The sequence below is a fragment of the Haliotis rufescens genome, unplaced genomic scaffold (assembly GCF_023055435.1).
Source record: "Haliotis rufescens isolate VD_foot unplaced genomic scaffold, xgHalRufe1.0.p SCAF_2, whole genome shotgun sequence".
Taxonomy (NCBI): domain Eukaryota; kingdom Metazoa; phylum Mollusca; class Gastropoda; order Lepetellida; family Haliotidae; genus Haliotis; species Haliotis rufescens.
Window position 1 is genome coordinate 72,589,780 of NW_025963890.1, and position 25,968 is coordinate 72,615,747.

General features: G+C 40.1%; 1 protein-coding gene across 1 annotated transcript in view; it reads left to right on the forward strand.

Annotated features, from left to right (window-relative positions):
* Positions 1-3,553: 3,553 nt before the first annotated feature.
* The window catches only part of LOC124133206 (PDZ domain-containing protein GIPC1-like), a 47,467-nt gene continuing 25,052 nt past the window's right edge, over positions 3,554-25,968 (forward strand). Inside the window, exon 1 of the mRNA XM_046497498.2 lies at positions 3,554-4,238. Within this exon, the coding sequence (XP_046353454.1) occupies positions 3,960-4,238 (279 nt within the window). The 5' untranslated portion in view covers positions 3,554-3,959. The remainder of the gene's footprint in view (positions 4,239-25,968) is intronic.

The window sequence follows — 25,968 nt, forward strand, 5'->3', positions numbered from 1 at the left end:
TGGAATAAAAATTACCCCATTTCACCTCACTTCACCTGGTTGAATGTTGGGATGCACAATTTCTAGCACCGTTACACCGTAAATGCACTGTTGTTTGTTTATTTGTTTGTTTGTGTAACGCCACAATCAGCAACATTCCAGCTACACGACGGGGGTCTGTAAATAATCAAGTCTGGACCAGACAATCCAGTGGTTGATATCGTGAGCATCGATCCACGCGAATGGGATACGATGACATGCATCAACCAAGTCAAGGAGTCTGAAGACCTATTCTACCCCGGATCTTCACGGGTCATAATGCACCGTGAGTGAGTATGGTTTGAAGCCGAATCTAGCAATATTCCAGCTATATATCATGGCGGTGGACAACAGAAATGGGCTTTACACATTGTACCCATGTGGAGAATCGAACCCGTGCGGCGTGGCGAGCGAACATTCGTAACGACTAAGCTACCCCACCGCCCCGTGAATGTACGGTAAAATAAGAACTGTAGGCGGAAAGGCGTATTGTGTGTATGTGCATACGTTAAAGTTTGACATTGGTTCACGACAACTGTTCAACATCGTGTTTTGTTTCTAAATATAGACGGCGATTCGCTTCAAGACGTGATGTACATCGCTTCCTCTAACACAAGTACTTTTTCATCACGTGTCTATATATCAAGAGGGGCGGTGGGGTTGCTTACTGGTTAAAGTGTGTGAAGCCCATTTCTAGTGTCCCCCACCGTGATATTGCTGAAATATTGCTAAAAGCGGCGTAAATCCATACTCACTCATTCACTTTATCAAGCGGCCTGTCGTCGTCCCTATTTTTCACATCCATAAAATAACAAACATTCTGAATATGTTTAAAGATATTTACACGTATACTTATTCCAGCATAGTTGTCATCAAACAAAAACTATGGTTTGGAAACCTAATTAGCATATGTTTCGTTTATTTTGTAAAGGGTGTCTTGCAACCATCGACTTAAGATCACTTAAGCAAGATTTCCGTTATCCGTGCGTGTTTGATGGAGTGGCCCAGTCGTCAGTGACGCCGCAATTGGCAGCACAGAATTACGTGTGCCAAAATTCTATGATTCCCAGATTCGTCATGATTCTGTTTCTAGGTTTGTCAGAATCAGCCTGTTGGAAATCTATGTTATTCAAATAAATAAAGCGATAAAACCGATTCCATATCCAATAGAAATCTCTGCGTAAAGCAGAGTCGATTGTACAATTCCGACTATATCATGAGCATGTGTTTAGGAATCACTATCGAATAGTAATTGTACCAGGCGTTCGCGAAAAGGTGAGCGCATCCTGCCCCACCGGTGGCACCCGTCTCAAACACATGCAAAGGCAAGTCAATTGTTCACCTGAAAAAAACATGGGAACATATGGTACAAGTCAAAATAGGGACAACGTTACTCCATATATCCACGAATGTGTAAAGGGTAGAGTTTAACGAAGTGAGTTGGCTCTCTGTATCCATGAACATTTATCATATAGATTCTTCCGTTATCGATGTGATAAACCAATCCGATAAACTAGGTATCACGATCCCATAAATATGCAAACGAGGTCGCCTAGCAGGAACGACTTTGAAGCTCTATACATCGATGCAGTGACTTCTTTCTCAATAAGCTATTAACTGACGTTCCCAATATACTCAGACAGAGTGAGTGCGAGATTGAATTCAGCGCGGGCGGGAGATGGGAAACAGAAAAATATACGGACAGGCTCACGATAATGTTTCCATAGGTTTGTTTGCACCGTACTTGAGTTCCTGGGTGTTACCCGAGTGGTAAACGTCTGAGACCTGCATCACTTCGGGCTTTCATCCAACATTAAGCTGAGTCTGTGATACAACTGGAATACTGTCCTAAGCGGCGTTAAGACCCATGAAATTCCGGATAGAGAATAGGTCTTCAGCAACCTATACTTGTCGTAGGAGGCGACTAACGTGATCGGGTGGTCAGACTCGCTGACTCGGTTGATGCATGTCATCATATCCCAATTGCGTAGATCGAATTTCATTATGTCAATCATTGGATTGTCTGGTTTGTTGTTTGTTTGTTGTTTCACGCCGCACTCAGCAATATTCCAGCTATATGTCGGCGGTCTGTAAATAATCGAGTCTGGACCAGACAATCCAGCATCAACTAAGTCAGTAAGCCTGACCACCCGATTCGGTTAGTCACCTCTTACGACAAGCATAATCGCCTTTAAGGACAAGCATGGGTTGCCGAAGACCTATTCTACCCCGGATCTTCACGGATCGGATTGTCGGGTTCAGGCTGGGGAAAGCAACCATGGGAATCACACAAGAAATATCTAAACCCTTTGGGATTAGAACCCGATCCTTGGTTTGACGAGTAACGGACTGCTACTATATATAAGTACTCTTGTTCTATCCTGTGTGGACTTCGGGTTAGAAAGGCCCCCGGCAACCTATGCTTGTCGTAAGAGACTCAATAGATCGGGTGGTTAGGCTCGACATTTGTTGTTGTTTGGGTCTCATCTCACTCAAACGGTGTAGGGTGTTGCTCATAATATTAACCACTGGTTTGTCCGGTCCGGAATCGATTATTTACAGTTCGTCGTCGCATAGCTGGAATGTTGCCGAGTTTAACAACAAACACACATGGTTCACGTTTGTTGGCTATAAAGAGTGTAAACTTTTAAAAAAGGTGTGTCGGCAGAAATTCAGCCAGCTTCAATGAAAATAAGAACGTCACGACTGTCTGGGTCGAGTTTCCTTTGAGATAATCTGGGCATGTTCTGTGGGAGACTAAAGGTTCTACTTCTATTTATCGCGAAACTGCTGGTGTTGACGCTGAAAAACTCCACACCGCCCATCTCCTTCCTTATATATCTGAAGTACTCGAACCGCTTCTAATTTAGTTTCATTTAAGACGCTTGATAACCTGATAATCACTGTCACGAACAGGAAGTCTGCGATTAAATACAAGAAGCGTGGTTATCTGTAAAAGTTTGAATTATTTCTTTAAGATTGACCGCCCTCATTAATCTTGCTCAAAATTGCCCAATTAACTCCCCGTTTGATATAAACTATACGAGGTTTTTTCAGCTAGATTCGCGTCTGTGACGTCAAATGCAGTATTTAAAATGCAGGAAATGAAAACCTGGCACCTGTATGTTAGAAAAAAGAAAACTTTCTTCTTGTAGATTTTATTTATTTTTCGACAGATTAAACTTTGAGTAAGGTTTAATTTAGCTGAATCGCGCGGGTACTCTATTCCGTGCGCACAGTCCTGGGAGGCGATAGGTTTGCGATCGACAGCCTGGCATGTGAAATGCACCTTGGCATTTGAGAAACAAACCAAGGTGTAGTTATATACACACAGGTACGCTATCGCCGGGCACCTGTCGCAATTGTAACGGCGATGCTCATTGGCCGGTTTCTGAAATATGCTAACGCGGAAGAAAAAAAATATATATACTCTACATCATGCACAGATACGTCCGGATTCATAGTCTAGTGTTAATGAAGTTAATTTGACATGCAGTTGTTTTTTTCTAAATCACCGGTATCATTTTCAATTGATTTCACCACATAGACATGTCTTGCACATACCGCATATAATGTTGAAGACTAGCCAATCAAAGACACTGACTTGACTGACATTGGAAAGTGTTTCGACTTCAGTGTCACATACTGAAAGTTGATAATTGTTGTACCTGACAGGTGAATTCACCTTAATTAACCAAGGACAGGTATACCCCAGCGGGTGGGTAGGTAATTTTGAAAGGAGCGTGATTGTGTTGACGCACCTGAGTTAATCATTGCTCCAGCCCCGCCCAACCGTGATCGACATACGCAACTTCCGTCTTACCTCAGGTCGGCCATATTCTATGAGCGAGGATACGTGACGGCAACAACTATTACCACAGAAAGGGATCGAGGAGACACTGACACATATCGGAGTTTAGGTTCACAAAAGACTATCAGAAATGCCTATATTTGGTAAGAAAAACAAAAGTAAGGAGAATTTGACACAAAATCAACAATCTCCGTCCGATGAAGCGCCCCGCCCTGCGGGTAGCCCCGAAACAAATGGAGGTGGGAAAGTGGCGAAGGACAACTCCCCTGCTCAACCACAGCCTAGGCCCAAACTCGTGTTTCACTGTCAGCTAGCACAGGGCTCCCCCACCGGTATCATACAAGGATTTACCAATGTGAAAGAACTGTACCAGAAGATAGCAGAATGTTATGAGATGCCTGTGTCAGAAGTAAGTAAAATACTTGGTGTATATCTTTATATATACACGACCGGTGATTGTAATCCACACAGGTAGGTACAGGTAGAATTGTTATAACGTACCTTGAATGTACCAGTGTGCATACATAATTTGATTATGAAAATGAGGTGTACTTGAAAGATAATACTGGTGATATGTAGACAGGTGAAATTCAGGTGACAGGGAAGGGTGTGTCATTGTCTTTGGTAGATACGGTGACACAAAGGTAGATATATGTAGATGCTGTTTGTACTTACACAGCCACATTGTAACTTAAGGTGCCAATTTCTTTGATGTATGACTCAACAGGTGTCTAACCAACCCCGGTAACCAGAAAACACACAATCCAGGTAAATCACATAAGGCCCGTACCTTTATTATATATGGTTTGTGCAGGTGGTAGTCTGTAAGTAACGGGGCAGTCGGGTAGCCTAGTGGTTAAAGCATTTGCCCATCACAGGGAAGACCCAGGTTTGATTCCCAAACATGGGTACAATGTGTGAAGCCCATTTCTGGTGTCCCCTGCCGTGATATTGCTGGAATATTACTAAAAGCAGCATAAAACCATTTTCACTCACTCAAAGTAAGTAACATTTTGTACCTGTCTAAAAAACACAGGTGAGAAATCTACTAGCTCAGGTAGAATAATTCATCCAGATAGGTTTCTCCCTGGCCACTTCAAGGCAAAGCGTGGTTGTGTTATCACACATCGGCTTGCATATCAGAGGTGATTACAGTGTTTTTGGTGATTCAGTAACAGGTGGTAACAGGTGATATCATTAAACAGGTGCATATTGAAGTGCATATCTGCATTTTTATTTCTCATACACTCCCACCAAGTTGTGTTATTGATTTTAACAATGTGTGGCAATAAAAAAGCTGAATCACTCAGTGTTTGAAATAATTTTTAAACCCCAAAAGACAGTCGGGCAGGTGACTCATAAGTGTTGCCAGCCCATCTTCTAAGTTACCTGCCCGTTTTCAGACATTATGAATGTTGGAAAGTCGCAAAAATAATAGACAAATGGCATCATGATTCGGTTGAAATAATGCAGTCAATTACTTGAGAATGTATGAGGAGTTATGATAAACTGAATATATCTCCCAGACAGTTGGGCAGGTGGAGGAACATTTCATGCAGCCTGACAGAGAAGTTACCAGCAGTGGGCAGGCGGGCAGGCACTTATTTTGAAGACTGGGATCACAGGCTATGTTGTGTTCAGAGTTTAAACTTCAAGTATCATGGTCCTTGTATCCCTATCATGGCAATTGGGTGGCCTAGTGGGTAGAGTGTTTACTCATCATGCAGAAGGCCAGGGTTCAATTCACCTCATCAGTAAAGTGCTCAAAGCATTTATGGTGTCTTCCAAGTTGGGATATTTGTGGAATTTTGTTGAAAACCATACTCACTCATGTAACCCTAATTTTAATAAAAGTTCATCAGTTAGTGGTCCCTAGACTATGCTGTAGAACAATGCCTCAATGACTGGGCAGCCCCCCTTAATTTCTAACACTGCTATGGATATTTTGTAATTAGTCATAATCGACCACTCACCCAATGACAGGGATGACATTAATGGTCTTTGTTGTTCCATACGCTTCAGGATATTGGATACGCACCAATAACTGTCTTCCTTTCCTTTTCTGACCATTGAAGTTATAGGGAGATTAACAGGAAAATGTGTCATCAACATTTTCTCTAGCATGTTTTCATCTGTGGTACTGGACCCACTATGACTACCACTTCCCAGCTGTTGGTCTGCTGTTAATACTGCATACTGCTTGATAGTATTCATAGTATTGTCGCAGAAGAAACTGTGTCAAGGGGAAAAAATAACACTACAGTGTGTTTCGTGCCCTTTTTTTCAGTATTATTTGCTCAACAAGTGTAGGGGTGGTCGGGTAGCCTAGTGGTTAAAGCGCTCGCTCGTCACGCCGAAGATCCAGGTTCGATTCCCGACATGGGTACAATGTGTGAAGCCCATTTCTGGTGTCCCCCGCCGTGATATTACTGGAATAATGCTACAAGCGGCGTAAAACCATACTCACTCACTCAACAAGTGTAACGGGTGCCCAGTCGTCTGAGGTGCCGCAGGTTGCTATGCGGAGTTATGTCCCTTAGTCATGCAAGACACCTATGATCATGAGTTCAAATCACAAATTACCCTGATTGTTTCTAGGTTGTCAACACCATACCCATGCATGTGTGTTTCAGTGGTAAAAATTGTTAATGTTACTAAGGCACTGTTAAAAGCAGAGTTAAACCTCACTCACTCACTCACGTGAAGAGCTGACAGGAATATTGATAACGGGGGCAGATGTTACTGAGGCTCTGTTCAAAGCAGAGTTAAACCTTACTCCCTCATCCCCCACTCACGTATATAGCTGACAGGAATATTTATAACTGGGGTGGGTTGTGTATCTGAGGTGAAGGTCAACTCTCAGTTTGGTCTGGCTGATTAGGTGCTAACTGATAATACTGTAGTACTGCTGATTGCAGTGTAGAAGTCCACTCCCTCCATGTAAGCAATGCTCATGGCCGGATTGTTAGTTTATTTAATTCTACTCCACACTCTGCAGTATTCCTGAAAAGACACAGCGGCTTGTTTATGATTGAATCTAGACCTTACAAACCAGTGGTTGATAACACATAATCAACCAAGTCAGATAGCTTGGCCTTCCGATCCAGTTTAGTTGCCTCTTCGACAAGCAATAGAATACCCCAGCCATGTCCCCATGTTGAAATGATTAACATTGGGATGGGTCATGCGTTTTTGATGCGAAGTGTCCATTCTGGTGTCACCAGCCGTGATATTGCTGGGATATTGCTTGAAGTGGCGTTAAAACATACTCACTCACTCACTCACTCACTCACTCACTCACTGCAGTTCATCACACATAGCTGTAAAATTGCTGATGGGGCAATATTCACTCACTCACTCACTCACTCACTCACTCACTCACTCACTCACTCACTCACTCACTCCAGCTGTAGACACTAGTTGTGTTCTGTCAGCTGAATCAATCAGTATTCATTATCACCAGCATGGAGTCATGTCACGATCTCTCGGCTGGCATGATGAATACTGAATATATACACCATGGTTGTTCCAGAAGATTCAGACACAGTGTCCACATATCTGTTTAGGGGCCGACAAACAAAGAGTTTTAAATTTGTTCATTATTTTTTAAAATATTTTTTATTGTTTTCCGTTCGGTAGCAGGGAGTGGGTTGGGGAGGATTGGCAGAAAGGAGGAGAGCAACCAAGTGGTCTGATGGGGCTCATGTTGAACCAGATGGGTGGAGTTAGGTCCCTTGCTTGTGAGTTTGAATCGTAAGCCGATCTTGGGTTTATTCTTGTCACCCCCAGACCCATGTATGGAGACCGGGAGGTTTCACTGAGGGGATAAATGTCTATGGCCTAAGTGTTCAAAATAAGCGCTGCCCTTAGACCGTTGCAGGTACATCTCCGTGTTTAAAATTTGTATGGGCTGCAGTAAATTTATGCAGTCGATTTATCTGTCACTATAAATGCTACAAGCTGCAGTTGTTTAAATGAGAGTTTAGTCAATATTTGCATGCACTTCCTGGGTTAAAATTGGTCTACACTATCCCATGCTTGTCACGCAAGGCGACTAACGGGATCGGGTGGTCATGCTCACTGACTTGGTTGATTAATGTCCTCATATCCCAATTGCGTAGATTGATGCTCATGATGTCAATCACTGGATTGTCTGGTCCAGACACTTATTTATAGACCTCTGTCCTGTAGCCAGAATATTGCTGAGTGCTGTGTTGAAAAAAGGACGAAAAAAGACCTGAGTTTCAATTAACTACCGGTAGTTTTCCAGGACTCATGATGTTTATTTTTCATGTTTATTTTCATGTTTATTTGACATGATGCTGAGCTGCTACAAAAGACACTGTAGTCTAAACTCAGAAGTAAAGACAGCCAGGGAGGGGAAGTAACTCTTGTCATCCCTTGCTGAGACCCAGTGAGGGTCTTGTACAATTACAGATTTCTTAACAACTATTTCAAGGCAGTTCAACAGAATATGTGTAAGAAACATTTTGCAATTTAAAACAGCCCTTGAGGTAACAAGATCATATTCGTGAATGCAGCCAGGATGTTTTTAAAAAAACCAAATTAATACCTCTGGGCAGGTTATGATTGATGTGTTTTTAATCTTATTTATTTTCTTATACATGTATCCTTGGGGTCTTTGAGAAACTTTGTGCACTTTAACCTGTTAAGTACACTTACCACTTCCATGCTATTTGTCATGGTTGAAGATGGCTTTTTGTGTAGGTTCAATACTTATCATGAAGATATGACAATGTTATAACTGGCAAACCAGGATTCCACACAGTTATCGGAGTGACTTGAGTTGAACTAGGCCAGATCATGAGAAGAAGAAATACCTTGGTAACAATGATTATACAGGCAGTTACTTTGATTGTTGTGATTTGTTACTTTGTGTGTGTGTTTTGCCTGGGTTGAATAGTGTATATTTATATATCTCACCCCCAGGGTATAACACTGTATGTTAATGTATCTCTGTGTGTATTGAATTATCAAATCCCATTCTCGCAGGTAGATAGGTTTGTTTTGATTGTTGTTTAATGCCACACTCAGCAATATCCTAGCAATATGACGGTGGTCTGTAAATAATCAAGTCTGGACCAGACAACCCAGTGATTGATATCATGTGCAACGGTCAATGCAATTGGGATATGATGACATGCATCAACCAAGTCAGCTAGCCTGACTACCCGATCCCTCTTATGACAAGCATAGTAGCCTTTTAGTCAAGCATGGGTTGCTGAAGACCTATTCTACCCCAGATCTTCACTGGTCAGGTGGATACATATGTATAGAATTATCACACCCCTTCTCTGTGATAGATGCATGTGTACTGAATTATTTCATCACCCTCCCATGTATATAAAGTGAATTGAATTATCTCACTCTATCTGCATGGTAGATAGAGGAGATTGAACTCTGTTACCCCAAGGTATATATTTGTTTATTGATTATCATGCCTTATCTTAAAGTTAGAAAGATGAAAATTGATGTATAAAAGATTACCTCACCCCATCTCCAACCCACCGAGCAAACATAAAAACCATTTATTTAAGTCGTGTTTGAAAGGCGTAGTGTAATTTTAGCCTGCTGCATCATGTACGCATTGATGGAGGGTAAGGACTATGATTGTAATACCTTGAGTGGGCACAATGGGACTGTAGACATTAAGCCAGCTGTTGTCCCTGTTCGGGCAACCACCGTGTCGACATCCACTGCATGCTAGCTGTCATTCACACATGTGGCCACAATGTTAAATGGTTTGGTTTAGCTACTGAGGGACATCACTTTATCTAGAAGACCAATTGTGTAGAGATGTACAGCGATGACCAAGAACAGTGTTAAAAGGAGTTGTGCACCTTAATAATAAATAAGTCAATTCAGGGTATTACACGACGCACACATGTAGAGAATGGATGCAGAAAAACATGTACTGCATCCTAAGGGACACCAATATTATTCATTGTACCTACAGCGCACCAAGAGCAGTTATGGGTGTCTGTTATTTTGTCCATCAATAATGACCACTATAAACAGGACCATTGATTCATTTCAGGCTCTAAAGTAATTTTCTAAACGTACAGTACACTACACCATTTCATTACTTTACAGGACCCTCATATTGCCTGCAAGGACCCTTAAAATTAATTTTCGAGATAAATAAGGCACACAAAGTCAGTGACATGAAAGTCCAACAACTGGTAGTCTAGTTTCATCTAGTCTAGAAGTCTCACTCTGGCAGTGTGGGTTTGAATCCCGGATTGGACGCAACCCAAATAAGTATGAGAATTTGTACTTTACTAATAAAGTGTTATCCCAAAAATAATACTTGTTACATCATTAAAAATCTCAGATATAGTATTTCTTTCATCATGTTCATCCTTATTGTGGGACTATGACACATTAAATCTGCCATTTGTTACCCTCCACATTTGTATTGAATAAAAATGAAATCCTATCATTGCTATTTGCTAAAAATAGCTTCATCAGATTATATCCAGGAAGCACTCCTTTAATTGTCATAAATGGTTCTAATGCTAAGAGGGAATGACTTCTCTGTAAGGAGCTTAGAGGAGAATCTTCGCATTCAGTAGCACTTGTCAACAAATGAGGGTCGTGGTTTGTGTCAAATGAAAGCACACAGCTCCCCTAAGACAGACAGGGAGACTACCATGTGGTGTGGGTCTACCTGCATGTGTACAGATGGTCTTAGCCTCGTTCTGCAGTAAGCACCTTATCAGGGATGGGTGGACCACTTCTGTTGTCCGAGACACAACTATGGCACTGGCTGGTGATGAATGAGGCTTGTCGTATATTCTTGTCCTATCCTATTATACATAAGCAGTCTATGTTTTTACGTGATAGACAAGACTGGCATTTATTCTCGGCATGAATTGATTCAGTGTGTAAACCCCTTGGTAACCTTGCAGTGGGATGCTGCAATCATTCAGTGTACATTTATCATGTTTATGGAATTAAGAAAAGCCAGTGAAGTATTTACTCATTGAACTCACAGTATTTGTTCAGAAACAATGTGATGTTATATTTCTAAGTTTTATTAAATCCTGGAATGTCAGGTTGAAGTTAGGAACTCAGTTTAAGTGGGTCTAGGCTGTCGGTGAGAAAATGGGGCGGTGGGGAAGCCTAGTGGTTAAGGCTTTAAATTGTAACACCTAAGAACCAGATTCGATTCCCCACATGGGTACAATGTGTGAAGCCCATTTCTGGTGTCCCCTGTCGTAATGTTGCTTGAATGTTGCTAACAGCGGCGTAAAACCACACTCACTCACTCACTGATACATTTGAAACATTTGAAACATTTGTATCCCTGCATTGTCTATGCAGACATATCTGTCAGTAATGTTATGTCTTCCTGTGTATGGCTTTATGCAACTATCTCAATGTACATTGTCAGGGATGTACAGGAGATTTATGAATAATGAAATGGGCAAGTGAATTTAATAAAATGGCAGTTGAAAAGTTGATTCTTGTGTCCAGTACTTTTGAAGGTGAGTTTGAATGAACCAAGCCTTACACTTTCTATGGCAAAATACCACAAATATATAGGCAGCTGATGTCCATTTATTAGAACGTGGATATTCAACCGTTAAACAGATTTCATGACGTTAAGGTGACATATTTATTCACAAACCCATGCTGCATCATAAATGAGGCAGTTCGGTTAAATAAATGTCATGTATATGCCACGTGTATAGCAGATGAAAAGGCTTGTTAACATACATTTAAGAAGCCTCTTTTTCAAGTGAAATGCCAACAGATTCCAACTTGTTGCATACATCTTGTCATCTAGAGTGTGTCAGATTCTCAGCGCACTGACCTGTGACCACCATGCCTTGGTTCTGTCTCTTCATACTACAACCCTGGGGGGATTCCAGGTTAGAATTGCTCCCCACCAACCTATCCTGGTCGTAAGAGGCGACTTGATGGATCCGGATGGTGGTCAGGCTCGGTGACTTGGTATCCCATCGTTGCTCACAATATCGATCACTGGATTGTCTGGTCCAGACTCTATTACCAGCCGCCATCATGTAGCTGGAATACTGCTGAGAGTGATGTTACACAACAAACAAACCTCATTCTACGATCTAGATGGGGCTTTGTTATATTATAGAATCCAGTGTACCTTTATTGATAAGTAAGTAAAAAGATTTATAAAATCCAATATTAATCCACTACACAGTCAGTTATGAATAAGTATTGAGAAACAAGAATATCTTTTCATTAGCCTAAACATGTTACACAATGTTTCCATTTCATTCCTGAAAGCACTAAAATTTGGATTTCCTTATGATGCACCAACTTTATACTGAACAATGCTGAACTATGTTGTGATTTTGTATGTCAGTGGTTTTTAACCATTCATGATTCACTATTGTCAAGCAAGTCAAGTAAAGATTATATATTTGAGTATAAAGAAGGCCTATAACATTGTTATACAACTGTGTGTATATTTAATCAGTATTGAGTAAGGGAGCTCTAGGTATTGAATGAACTATTCAATAAGACAGTAAAAAGTGGCAGTATATTTCAATTTTGTATGGTATAACACCAGTGTTATAAGTGTATGTCTAAATGGTAACATTATTACACAATGTAAACCCAAGTTTAGTTTTCCTAGTAGTTTCTCAACACAAGCCCTATGCACATCAAGGCCGGTACTTTCTGTGTGCTCTGTCTTCCTCCATCACCTGTACAGATAACCTCTGTTATATTCTTGGTGAATTGGAAAACTAAAAAGTTGTAACTACAAATGTTTGAAGAAATATATTTTTTTAAATAATACCCGGTAATCAAATGCCCGGTATGTGTATGACCACTGAAACCCTTTCAAAAAGAATAAAACCTTCTCTTAACAAGTCCCGCTCCACCAGGTGAATGTGAGTGAGTGAGTGAGTGAGTGTGTGTGTGTGAGTGAGTTTGATGCCTTGTTGAAGGTATTCTAGTAATATCCCACCATGCCACCTTAACATGGAAGGAAAACCTGGAAGTGACACAGGTATCAAGGGTGTAGTTTCGGGGATGACCGATGTCCCAGGTTGGCCAATAGCCATAAAAGATGTTATGTTGTTTTCACTTTGCGAAACCCATGAGCATGGGTAGGGTGCTGACATACCAAAGTTCATGATCAGGGCAAATCTCCCATTCAGAGTCCTGGTAAAACTAAGGGATGCAACTCTGCACAGCAAGAGTTGTGTGTGATATGAGAAAGCTATACTATCTGAGGTTGAGTAATGAAAGTTCATCTGCTTGTCTGTCTCTCATATTGACATTTACATTGTGTATTGAAGGCAGGAATTAATAAGCAGCTTTATTGCCTTGTGCTTAAAAGGTTTATCATAGTTTATAACATGTCCATGCAAGATATAAACTGGATTTATGATTCTGGTTCAGGAAGAATATATCACAGATAGAGTTTTGTTTTTCAAAATTGGTTGTTGGGATATAGTTTATACTGACATGTCATTAAAGCTATTTGAAATAATCCAGAAGGGGTGGGCAGTGTAGAGAGGGTAGGGTTGTGGAATTGCCTTTTTTGAATATACTCAAAATTATTGATTTATGTATTGATTTGGTATGTGGTAATGAAACAGTGATTGATTATTACTCAGTACCACATCAGCAGTGAAAACATATAATGAATCTATAACTAACTCTTATGAACTGATATATATTTTCATCAAAAATAACTTTGTGGAAAACCTTGCATTCATCTTGCACTTGTATGTGACTGGTGATCATGAATTGCACCCTGAAGTTTTAAAAAAAGCTGTATCCAATCTTGTTGGTCAGGTTTAATAGTTCTTTCTTTTGGATTGTTTGTGGGCACCCTTGCTTCCCCCACCCTCACCTGTTCATTCTTTATTTATAAGTAGGAGTTGGTTCAATTCCTGGTATAGTTTAGGAACCGTTCCCAGGATCTAGTCACAGGTAAAGCCTTCGCCCAGAGAGCGAAAGGTCTAAAGTTCAAACCCCATACCAAGAGACGTTAAAATATGGTACTTGTTGTTACCCTACCTGACACTTGGCACAAAGGGGCTGAAACAAGAACTGGTCAGCTCGGAGTCAGTATTCTGTGTCTGAGGGGTATTCAGGTTAAACTGTGACATAGTATTTCAGTGGCGGCTTGCACTATTAAATCGGCATTAGTCGGGACTAGTACAAGCGGCCACACATACACGCACACGTACACGTACATGCACATCGCTATACAACTGCAATAGTCTTGTACGCAACGTTGAACCCCATTTCGCCTCACCTGGTATAGTTTAGTATTGTAAGATGAGTAGGCATTAAATGATTACCATGTTTACTTGTCAGAACATGAAATATTTAAACACGTGATAGTATTGAGTTAGCTTGGTATATAAAGGACCTAGCTTTACTTCTAACTCAGAAGAATGATGGTACATGTTCTCTTTTCCAAACATATCACTCAAAAAGGCTGATATTTCTGTTGGAGGGAGATGTAGTGGCGAAGATGTGAAATGATACAAAGTGGAACTGGAAGATGCTGCGTATGACACATGGCCACAACTTTGACCTTCTTCCAAGTTGATGCATGTATTTTGACTGATGCTCAAATCTGACTTCAGTTGCCGGGATTATGGCAAGGGTCACCTGTAGAAGATTGTTTTTCAATTTTTATGGCTTCACACAAACACAGCAAATCAATATCACTCTGACTGACATTGCTTCTGTGGTATCAAGGAAGACAGAGTTAATTGATGGAACTCAACTTCTTTCATGCTTTATGTTTAGATACAGATGCATCTTCCTGAGGCAAGGGAGTTAACTGGCTGTAAAAGTCCAGTAACCACCCTTGCCAAACTCAGCTGAATTTCTGGGCTTGATCCTAGCACCACCAGTGGCTGTTATGAGTTATGTCCCTTCTATGTCACTCAATCAGATTCCACCTCTTATATCACTTGCATTTGCTGTAAATAAAATGGCCTCGCCCAGTGAAGATGATCTGATCGATAATCAAGATCAATTTGGCAATAAAACTGGTCTTACTTTGCAATGTGCATCAAATCATGTGAGCACCTTGTTAAATACATGAAAAAAATGGGAAAATATCTGTTGACGCTAAGTTGTTGGTACACATGCGTTGCAAGTCCTGCAATCAACCGAAATCTGCATGGCAGTTTATGAACTGAATTGTGATTCCGTTATATGTTTTTGATTTGACTATGCATAGACTCCTTAATCCGGCCAAAATATAACTTTTGTAGTCAGTTAGTTAGCTTCCTTGCCTCGTAGTTGGTTGGGTGGTTTGTTGTTTTAAGTTGCACTCAGCAATATTCCAGCTATATGACAGCAGTCTGTAAATAATCTATTTTTGACCAGACAATCCAGTAATTAATATCATGAGCATCAATCCACGCAATTGGAATCAACCAAGTCAGCAAGCCTGACCACCCAATCCCGTAAGTCGCCTCTTACGACAAGCATAGTCGCCTGCAGTGTTGGCTGAAGAGCGCGTTTTTGCGTCTTGGACGCACAAAAATAAGTTTGTACGCACCTGTGTAACATGTGTGGGTCTCGTGGACACAGTGACTGGGGCTATATTAATTTCATATCGAATTGACACTGTTATCGTAAATCAAAGACATACGTCTTTGCGTAAAGGTATTTGTTGCCAAACAAGACGGCGAAGCATGTTGATTAACACTTCCGTTTGCTAAACCAAACCAGTTTCATTATTCTCTCCCTTTTTATGACAAATACCCAAACCGGTTTCTTGACCTATATCTATTGTCGGTTTTGCATGTATTAATTTTCGGTATGGTCCGTAGCTTTGCTTCAGCCAATCAGGTGCCACATATTAAGCAAGTCGGATATACATGTAGTCGTAATTAATTTAGCTTGCTGATTGGTCGAAAATATCCTGACCTTGTGTCAAACTAAAAATAGCCAGGCACATCAAGGGTATACTTCAGAACGTGGTAACAGTGACCCGCAAAATCGAGCGACCGTGTAGGATGATACGCTATGTTATCGCGGTAGTTAATTTATAATGGATCGTAGTGGGGCACGCTTACAAACTTATTAAATATGTGATTCACAAAATGTTTTTTGTTCATTGGATTGATTGATGCTGATTTTCTTTACCGAGTTCGGTAAACAAAGTACCTGTCATTGGTCAATCTTACCGCAGTAAGTAAGGCTGTGTGGATTATATGGTATATCACTTCCTGTTTTGAATTTTGCATACCACCGAGGTTTGGTCAAGGGACTTCGTTTGAACAAATGGGTTCTTTTTCTAATCAATTTTGAATGGAGGAAGGGGTAATTCCACATCAAAAACATCCCAGGAACTGTCATAAAAAAAGTTAACGTGTGTACAAGTAGCCGTGACATACCGCAACGAATCCTGTATTCGATCATGCGATGAAATATATCGTGCTTAGATTTGCATAAGTAAACAGTCGACAGGTTGTGTGGATTACGAGATTTATCAATACCGCGATACTGTATATGATAAAGAATGAATGCGAACACTTGAATGTACAATGATGTAAGCATTGTTTTTACTCTGAATATTTAGTTATTCTACAACAGACTTATCAAGCTGATAATAATTCAATCTCTTGTGAGTTATTTTAAGAATTGCAAAACACATTTTGCCTGGACCGTTATTGGTGTAACTGACATGTTTAAACATTTATAGCACCTGAAACATGTTGACTAGATTTATCAAGGAAATGCTGGATCCTGAACATACTCTTACTAAAGAAACGTTCGATATGCCAATTATATTTTATGACTCATTGATCATTGTCACAGTTACAACATGAACTCAATACTCAGTACAGTAGCATCAGAACAGCCATTGAACTTAACTGAATCCATAACTTCAAATCATTGGTAGATCTCGGTAAAAACATTCACAAATGTCTGTCACAATGACCCCTTACCAATGGCTGACCCGTGTACTGCCTTTTCATATACAAAGTTAGATATTAACATGGATAATTTTGTGTTATAATATAATTCATTAATATCAAATGTCCCTTTTAAGAAATTGTTTGTCCCTTGATGTAAACCTCTTGGTTATGAGAGCAGGATGTGCCCTGATGTGAACCTTTCTCTCACTTTGCCTGTTTGTTGATATTTTGCAGTTGCGAAAAGATTTCTTATTTTTCACAACCACTGTGTTCTGTTGTTAATGTTATGTTATAATGCTATAAATTGGACCCCTCCATTTTTGTTTGGGACCCCTAATTTTATGATGAAGGGGTCCAAGTGACCCCAAGAAAATTTAAGCCAGAGCAGACACTGGTCGCCTGTTATGGCAAGCATGGCCTTGGGGAGGGGTACAGATGCTAGTTACCACTTGCTTGATACAGGTTTCAGCATCTGTACCAAAATGTGGCTCTGAAAGAATGAAGAAGCTGATATCCATGAATGGGACTTTGTCTTCCAGGGCCCACTTGCACAAAGTGATCTTAGCACTAAGATGATCTTAACTCCCATACTTTAACATAGGCTTACAAAGTCTTAGCGCTAAGATCGTTTTGTGCAAGGGGGCCCTGGTGAGTTTATTTCCAATCCTATGGATGTGGGTTTTCCATTTATGGTGTCTCCCGCCTAATATTTTGCTAAAATTGGCATAAAACTATATTCACTCACTCCAATCCTAAAGGTGACTGTTGTGTCGGTCTTTGTGTGGAGTTGTTATTCTTATTGCCTTCCAAATGGAATCCTGTGGTTGGAGTGTATAAGTGTACAATTAGAGGCGTACCCTGCAACAATGGGCAGGAGTAATTGTGGTGGTCATAATGGCCATTTTATAACACAAGCAACACAGAAGTGAATCCTGGACTGTTAACGAGTACTGTACTGGGTAGTCACCTGTCAGGGTTGGAGGTTTAGTAATTAGTAATCACCTGTTTGGGAAGATAAGAGCATGTGATGGACCAGGTGGATGATTAGGGCAGAAGTTAAGGTACATGTTGTGATCTGACCTAATATAGATTATTGGTTGTGCGTTTAATATAGACTTGATAGAAGCAGGGTTGGGGATCTCTGGGATGTGTTTCAGTACCATTGTCATGGGTTAAAGGGGAAACTATTGGATGTTGGTCAGGTGACTTGGTAGGCTCTTATTCAAGTGCAAAACTGAGTCATCTAGAAGCACTTGTTACGTCTCCAACATCATCAACATCTACAAGACTGTCATTGTAAACCCAATGGCTTGTGATGATATTATATTGACCAGGGGATGTTGGGTAGGCTAAAGTGTTTGCTGATCACACTATATGCTGGGTTCAATTCCCACTTGCTACAACATGTGAAGCTCATTTCTTGTGTCCCTGCCATGATTGGTAAACCTCATTCACTCACTGCATTGACTACTGGATTAAGTGGACCAGGCTTGATTATTTACAGGCTGCTCTGATATGTCAGGGGCAGTGGCATGATATTGCTGGAATATTGCTAAAAGTGACGTCAAACAATACTCATTTACACTGATATATCTGGAAATACTGACAGCAATGTAAAGATATACCGTATTCGACGTAATAAGCGCCCAGGGCGCTCTCAAAATTAGAAATAAGGGGCTTTTATTAGAATATTAATTTGGTGGGAAAAAACAGCTGAAAGATAAATATCGTTATTTATGCTGAAATATTTATGTACAACAGATATATTTTTCCATAATTTAATTGCCCATAATTGAGGGTGCATATAACACATGAGTGTGTATTATACGTGAATAAATAAGTCTTGTGTACATAGATCAATCGGAAGGGGTGCTAATTGGGATTGTTCAGTAGCCAATATCTTAGCAAAAGTCACCATGGGCGCTTATTAGAGTGGGGCGATTATTATGTCGAATACGGTAAACACAAACGACAACTTCCTTGAAGTCAGAGGTATATGGCATTCAGAAATAGCTTCCAGCATATCATGTGTGTTGGGTAATTATTCAAACCTTTCTTGTCTGTCAGACCATTTATATCCAATACAGTGACCGTGGTGACTGCTTAAAGTTGTTCTCTGCCTGGAGCTCGGCATTAAGGAGAAAAACAAGCACTGGCCAGTTCGAGTCAGTATGAAACAGAGTTCATCTGTAAAGCAATGGTGACCCACCTGGAGAAATGGGAGCTCATGGGTGCTAGGAAACAATTGTTCTGTGACGTCATAAAGATAGTGGACATCAACTTACTTCAGTGACAGTCCCCATGTGTGATGTCATGTAACTCTGTAATAAATATGAATTGAAGCTTATGAATTGTATTTTTGTGTTCCGAAGATGCTGTAGTTTTGAAATATAATGAAAAGTCAAACTGTGATTTTTTTACCCATAAGGCCCCTTATCTCATGGTTGGTCACAATTGTAGGCCAGATGACAGTGTTGAACTCCAGGCAGTAGCAAGTGTCAGCAGCTGCTGGACATGGTACAGGCCTGCCATACACTGCTCTCCCCTTGCCAGGCACTATCCAGCACTCATGAACAGTGTCACTAAGAGGTCAAATAAAAAGGATACTTCTGTTTCATGTGTCCTGATTTATAATCCCAGTGTTTTGCTTGTGACCTGCTGATTTCATCACATCAGCTGTCAAGAAAGTTTTATGTTACATTTGGAAAAGAATTGGTTGTTTCCTCAGTTGCAATAGCTGTTTTGGTCTACAAATTAGAGAAACAGAGCAACCAACATCAGTTCTAAACAAGTCATCCGTGTTAAACATTTGTTTCTGTTATTTCAGAAATATGCCAACCAACACAGGTATTATTATGTTGTGACTGTTTCTATGATTTTGGGGTATTTGCCCTTGAATTGACACATTCCCCAAGGCCTGTCACACCACATATTTTATCACTGACACAATAGTCTGGTTATAATAAGTGCTGATAAAGTTTCATTTCACTTTCACCAACAGGGAACTGCTCTGTCATTATTGTGGATGTATACTGAGCTATGTATATTATTGCTTCAGATACCACAGCTCGCTTTATATGTCGCCCTTGAAAGAAGGTCAATACCCTTCTCCCATTTGGAGCATACATTGGTATAATTTACCTGTGTATTGGTTACAGCTTATGTTGGTATAATTTACCTGTATACTGGTCACAGCATATAATTTACCTGTGTACTAGTTGCAGCATATATTGGTATAATTTACCTGTGTGCCAGTTGCAGTATGTTGGTATTATTCCCTTGCTAGTTGATGGATTATCACAGGGATGTTTCCAGAATTCCAAGCTAATTTGGGAAAGATTGTTAGTGAAATTCAAGTTACTTCTTCTTTTGTTATTACTATGTAACATGAATTGGGAAAGTTGTACCATCAATTTGGGACTATTTACTGACCTTTGCTGCAGGTTTGGGGCCAAATATCGGCCTCTAGCAGGTCTAGATATATCCCTGTATTGTTATGATCCCTTGTGCATGGGTTTTATACACCTTGGAACACAGTTAAAACATTTTAAAAAGTCTTTTCAAAATAGCTCTTGCGTAAAAAGGTTCTTGCCAGCTTTATATATATATATTTTTGTTATATGCCCACAAATCCTCATCTGTTCATCAGTAATCACGCATTTAATGGTCTGGATGAAACAACATCTCCCAAACAATAACACTCTTAACCATGATTGTAGCCTCGCGGCTTTCAGGATTAGTCGGAGGAGGGAGGCCATGGCTTCATTAATCAATATGTATTAAGATAGTTAATGTGTTCTGTACTACGTGGTATAACTTGTTTTGTACTATGTGGTATAACTTGTTCTGTACTATGTGGTATAACTTGTTCTGTACTATGTGGTATAACTTATTCTCTACTATGTGGTATAAGTTATTCTGTACAATGTAGTATAACTTGTTCTGTACAATGTGGTATAACTTGTTCTGTACTATGTGGTATAACTTGTTCTCTACTATGTGGTATAACTTGTTCTGTACTATGTGGTATAACTTGTTCTCTACTATGTGGTATAAGTTATTCTGTACAATGTAGTATAACTTGTTCTGTACAATGTGGTATAACTTGTTCTGTACTATGTGGTATAACTTGTTCTCTACTATGTGGTATAAGTTATTCTGTACAATGTAGTATAACTTGTTCTGTACAATGTGGTATAACTTGTTCTGTACTATGTGGTATAACTTGTTCTGTCCTATGTGGTATAACTTGTTCTGTACTATGTGGTATAACTTGTTCTGTCCTATGTGGTATAACTTGTTCTGTACAATGTGGTAGAACTTGTCCTCTACTATGTGGTATAATTTGTTCTGTCCTATGTGGTATAACTTGTTCTGTACTATGTGGTATAACTTGTTCTGTACTATGTGGTATAACCTGTTCTGTCCTATGTGGTTTTAACTTGTTCTGTACTATGTGGTATAACTTGTTCTGTACTATGTGGTACACATGTTGCAGTAATGTGAAACCTGTACTAGCATAACCTTAATATGTAGTGTAATAATAGTGGTTTTTTTGTGCAATTCACAGTGATACTTTGGACTTCTGACAAAGCAAGTAATGTTATCAGGTTATACAACTTTGATAAGGTGATAAACAATCAAAAAAAGAAAGTTCAATTGGTCATGTTTATATTTATTCATGCACAGATGTAATTTATGACTATTTGTATTAATTCAACAAGATAGATTTAGTACAGTTTATGTAATTCAACACATCTGTCACCTCCCTATACGTACGAAAACAATTAAGACTAAGGCTGTCAGTCAAAGGGGTCAAATTCTGTCAGAGTTGATATTCAAACCAAAGAGAGCAGATCCTGTCATGGGCAAGGGAGACAACTCTGTTGTAACTTAGACCATTGGGCCAGCAGTGTCTATCAATAGGGAAAGAGATGTCAGTTGATTTGACAGTATTTTGTGCTTGGACTCCTTAGCATTGACAGCAACTGGAGCTTTCATTTTTGTAGCAATAACCCCATAACAGTGACCCCATAACAGTGACCCCACACAGGTCAGTAAATTGTATAGAAGTCCCATCTTTTCTTTTATTTAACTTGATTCCTTGGCAACTGAGAATTCACTGCAGTACAAGTGTTTATTCCAGTAAGCGCCAACAGTGTTCAGTACAAGTGTTTATTCCAGTAAGCGCCAACAGTGTTCAGATATATATCCAAAGCCTTGGCAGAAAAAATTAAATTAAAACAAAGTGTCAAAAAGCTGATAATGTAGCGTACTGTCAGATTATATCATACCACTTTTGATTGTGATATCCAGGTGGGAACTGAACGTGACTGGTTGCTTGGAGATGTTGTCAAACAAATAGTATTCAATATGGCTAGGCAACTGACACATTAACAGCTTCATTCCAAGTTAAAATATAATGTGATTTTGCAAAGACAAATGGAATACGACATTGTTATGATTTGTGTTGTCATTTGATAGGACATTTTCCTAACATCATGTCCAAATTTGAATAGAATATTTTGGTCATTTTGGAATAAAATGAGTCAATGTCCAAGAAAATGAACTAATCTGAAATGCTTTGGTCCTCAGTGTTATGTGAAATATGCCTGTATTCATATCAAAAGATAGTTGTATGGTGCCGTATATTGAGGTCACACAGATTGGAAACTACTGTTTGCCCTGTGAGTGCCTGTGGACTGTGTTGGTGACTGTCAACATAATCGTGAGAGAAGACAGGGTGTTAGTGTGTTTGTCATGTCAGAGTCAACTGTTGCGGGTCGTGACCAATAAGGCCCAACCACTGCCCACAATTTGGCCTGATCAACAAGGGATGTGACTTCAGTGTAGGCATTCAGCCAGGTCCTGATGAGAGATGCTCTCGGCCCCATTTCTCATGTGGGTGTCGGACGAGGAACCGCTTGGTTGACCTTCACAAATACCTGGGTGACCTTCACAGGTTCTGGGCTGTCTCATGTCTCATCGGAGGTGAAGATGAACTTTCATCATTCCTGACTGGGTCAGTCCATTTCTTAACAAATACAATTACTAACTGAAGATCAGTGATACATACTGATGGGGAAATACAGCAGCAGCTATCATGAATTCTTTCTAACCCCAAAGGGATACAGGCACATACTTTAGTAAATAGGTAGAGAAAGAATGTGGAAACTTTGTCATTAAATGTCACAGATATATACTAACTGAAACAGCTTTGTTCCCAGTATTTGATATTGCTGGTCACGGTTCCCTTGCTGACAGTGGATATTATTCATGTGTATTCTTGTGTTCCCTTACAGGTTTTCAGAACATTTTTTGAAAACTTTCTTTGAACAAATTGTTTTTTATGCAAAAACTGAGCCAAATTACCCCCCAGTACTTTAAGTAAAATGTCATACCCACCACACCACACCACACCACACCACACCACCACCTACCCCTCACTTTACACCACAACCCTTGCATTGAGATAACCCCCCAAACAAACTAAAAAAAAACAACCACTAGAATATCTAATCAGGTTATGTTGAGGCCCAGACGACTGCCAGAAGCTGGACTCTAGTTTGATCGAATGTTGATTGAAGAGATACAGGCTATCAAATAAACTAGTTATTGCCACTGGGGCCACGGACCAGGATGTTGAATAGCTAGCTACCTTGCTCTTCCTCGTCTGTCTCCCAGACCCTAAAGACCAAAATGAAAGGGAATCCAAAAGTCTAGAATGATTTCACAAGTCTAGATTGCATCAACTGAAGCTCCTGAAAATCAGCATTGTTCTGGGCTCCATTTTGACTTTATTTCATCTTTTATAGAAATTGTTTTTAACTTAGTTTCTGGGACTTAATGTCAGCCTATGCTGTTCCCTGCCACTCTACAACAGTAATAAAGAGCTTGAACTAAGACCTTGTGTGAATGTTTACAATAAATTATTAACATTTGACTTATTATTATTACTTTACATATTCCTTGACTGAACATAGTGACGCTATTATCCCGTGCCACAATGGTAACTCTCAAGTTTAACATGGTCCTTGTTCTTCAGTGCTTTGTGGGTCAGGCTGTGGCTTGTCTCGTGGAATGAGGAAGTTGGTGACAATGATGAAGGAGGCTTTGTTGAGTGTGTGTTGTGTAGTGTGTTGATTGTGTGAGGCTTGATGTTTAGTGTGATATGACTAACAGTAACACTGAGTGACAGCTGAGGATCAGCGCCAACACACAAGCACTGTTTGCCTTCCCACAATGTGGTATATTTGAAGACATATTTCATGTTCTGTTCTATGTGTGCTGCCTCCATGATGCAGTGGCTAGTGTGTCTGTCTGGTGAGCGGGTCGGTGGTTTGATCCCCGGCGCCCCATACCAAAAGACGTTAAATGCTGGTACTTGTTACCCTGCCTGTTGGCGTTAAGGGGGATAAAACAAGGACTGGTTGGCTCGGAGTCAGTATACTGTGTCAGAGTTATGAGGGTAGCCATATATACTGCGGCATGGTATCTCAGTGGGCTAGCACTGTGTATTGGTCATGATGCTCTGACATCATGGATCGGTGCTCATGTTTTCAATCTCTGGTTTGCCTGGTCCCACTTATTTACAGGCCACAATGATACAGCTGGATTATACTGACTGGAGCTTTATGCAACATTTACACATCTATCATAAATTGTGAATGTTCCTCCTGTCTACCTACCCTCTAGCCAGCAATTAAAATAGCTGCCTGCCTGCTAGTCCAATGCCAGTGACTTTTAAGTTGGACTAGTAACATTTCCTTAAAGGTGGCCTGAATGTCCAGTTGAAAATACTTGTCAAAACATATTTCTACAAATCACCGTCAGTTAAGGCATCAATTAATGTCCAAATCTGTTCTCACTTTGTTTTCATTTGCAGTTTATCGGAAACCCGTGCGAAGTAGTAAACTAGGTTTTTCCTGTACACTGATGATGACTGATATATATGTACATGCATCATTAGCGATGCGTGTGAAAGTCTAAGACACACCACAAACATCAGGCAAACATATAGTACCAAGCAGTCAAACTGCTTCACCTTTGTTTAGCATAATGATCTCAAAACACACGATACATTTAGGTTAAAACAAATAGGTGGTCTGTAGCCTTAAATTAGGGCTAGTAAAATATGACGAGGACTTGCAACATTTTTTGTCAACGAGTCATCCAGGCCAGCAAACTTTGGAAGCTATTCATACACTGTAGCTCTCAGCATGTATATATTACCAGAGAAAATACATCTTTTGTCTATTCTGCCCCATCCATCTGGTGTTTGCCTCACAAGTGATGAGATCAATTACATGTGTCTTGCTCTGATAGGGTTCCCTTCCTTGATTCCCATTGTGTCAGTGGATATTTTTATCTCTGGACTAGATGTTGATGGGGCATTGGGAGGAAACTGGATGGTGTTTAAGCACAAGGAATTAAATTATCCTTGAGTGTGAACAATTTAAAGATTTAACCCTTATGCCACTCAGGACCAGACAGCCTTGACGTTGATCGCTTTCCTTCACTAAAAGTTAGGATTTATTGATGTTGACTTGTTACAAAGTTTGAGGCATTGAAGGTGATACAATTCTCTGTGCAGAGTTGTGTCCCCTTGTCATGTCAGAATCCTATGATCATTATGGCTGTCGGCACATTCTGATGCTTTTCACCGAAGTTGTAACCATCTGAGACCAGCATCACTTTGGGCTGACCTCCCACAATCTAGTAACAATTGAGGCAACATGTCGTTCCTCAATGTCATCAGTAGAAGTCAGTTATTATTTGCAGAAAATAGTTACATGTATGTGAGTGATAAGTAGCTGTGAACAATCCATGGAGATAGTAGGGTGGGACGATACACCAACTGTGCGACCCAATACGTATCACGATACCTTGCTCCTGATCAGATATGTATCATCATACTTGCATGTGCTCTCATCTGTGGTCCCTAAGCCATTTTTTATGCACACTGACAATTTACAGTTGGGAGTGTCATGTATGGCACAATGGATGAAAATAATCATGTTTTCACTGCAAATTTTCAGTCCTAATTAGAGTTCAGTGTAACACTTATTAAAGCAAACATTTAAGGTATTTATCACTTTTTTAACCTTAGTGTGCTACTGTAATTGATACGTGTCTTGAAAAATAAGAAATCGCGATCCACCTCCCGTATGCATCGTTGTATCTTCCCATAACAAGAATATAGGTGAAGGTGACACTTGATCTTCCTTA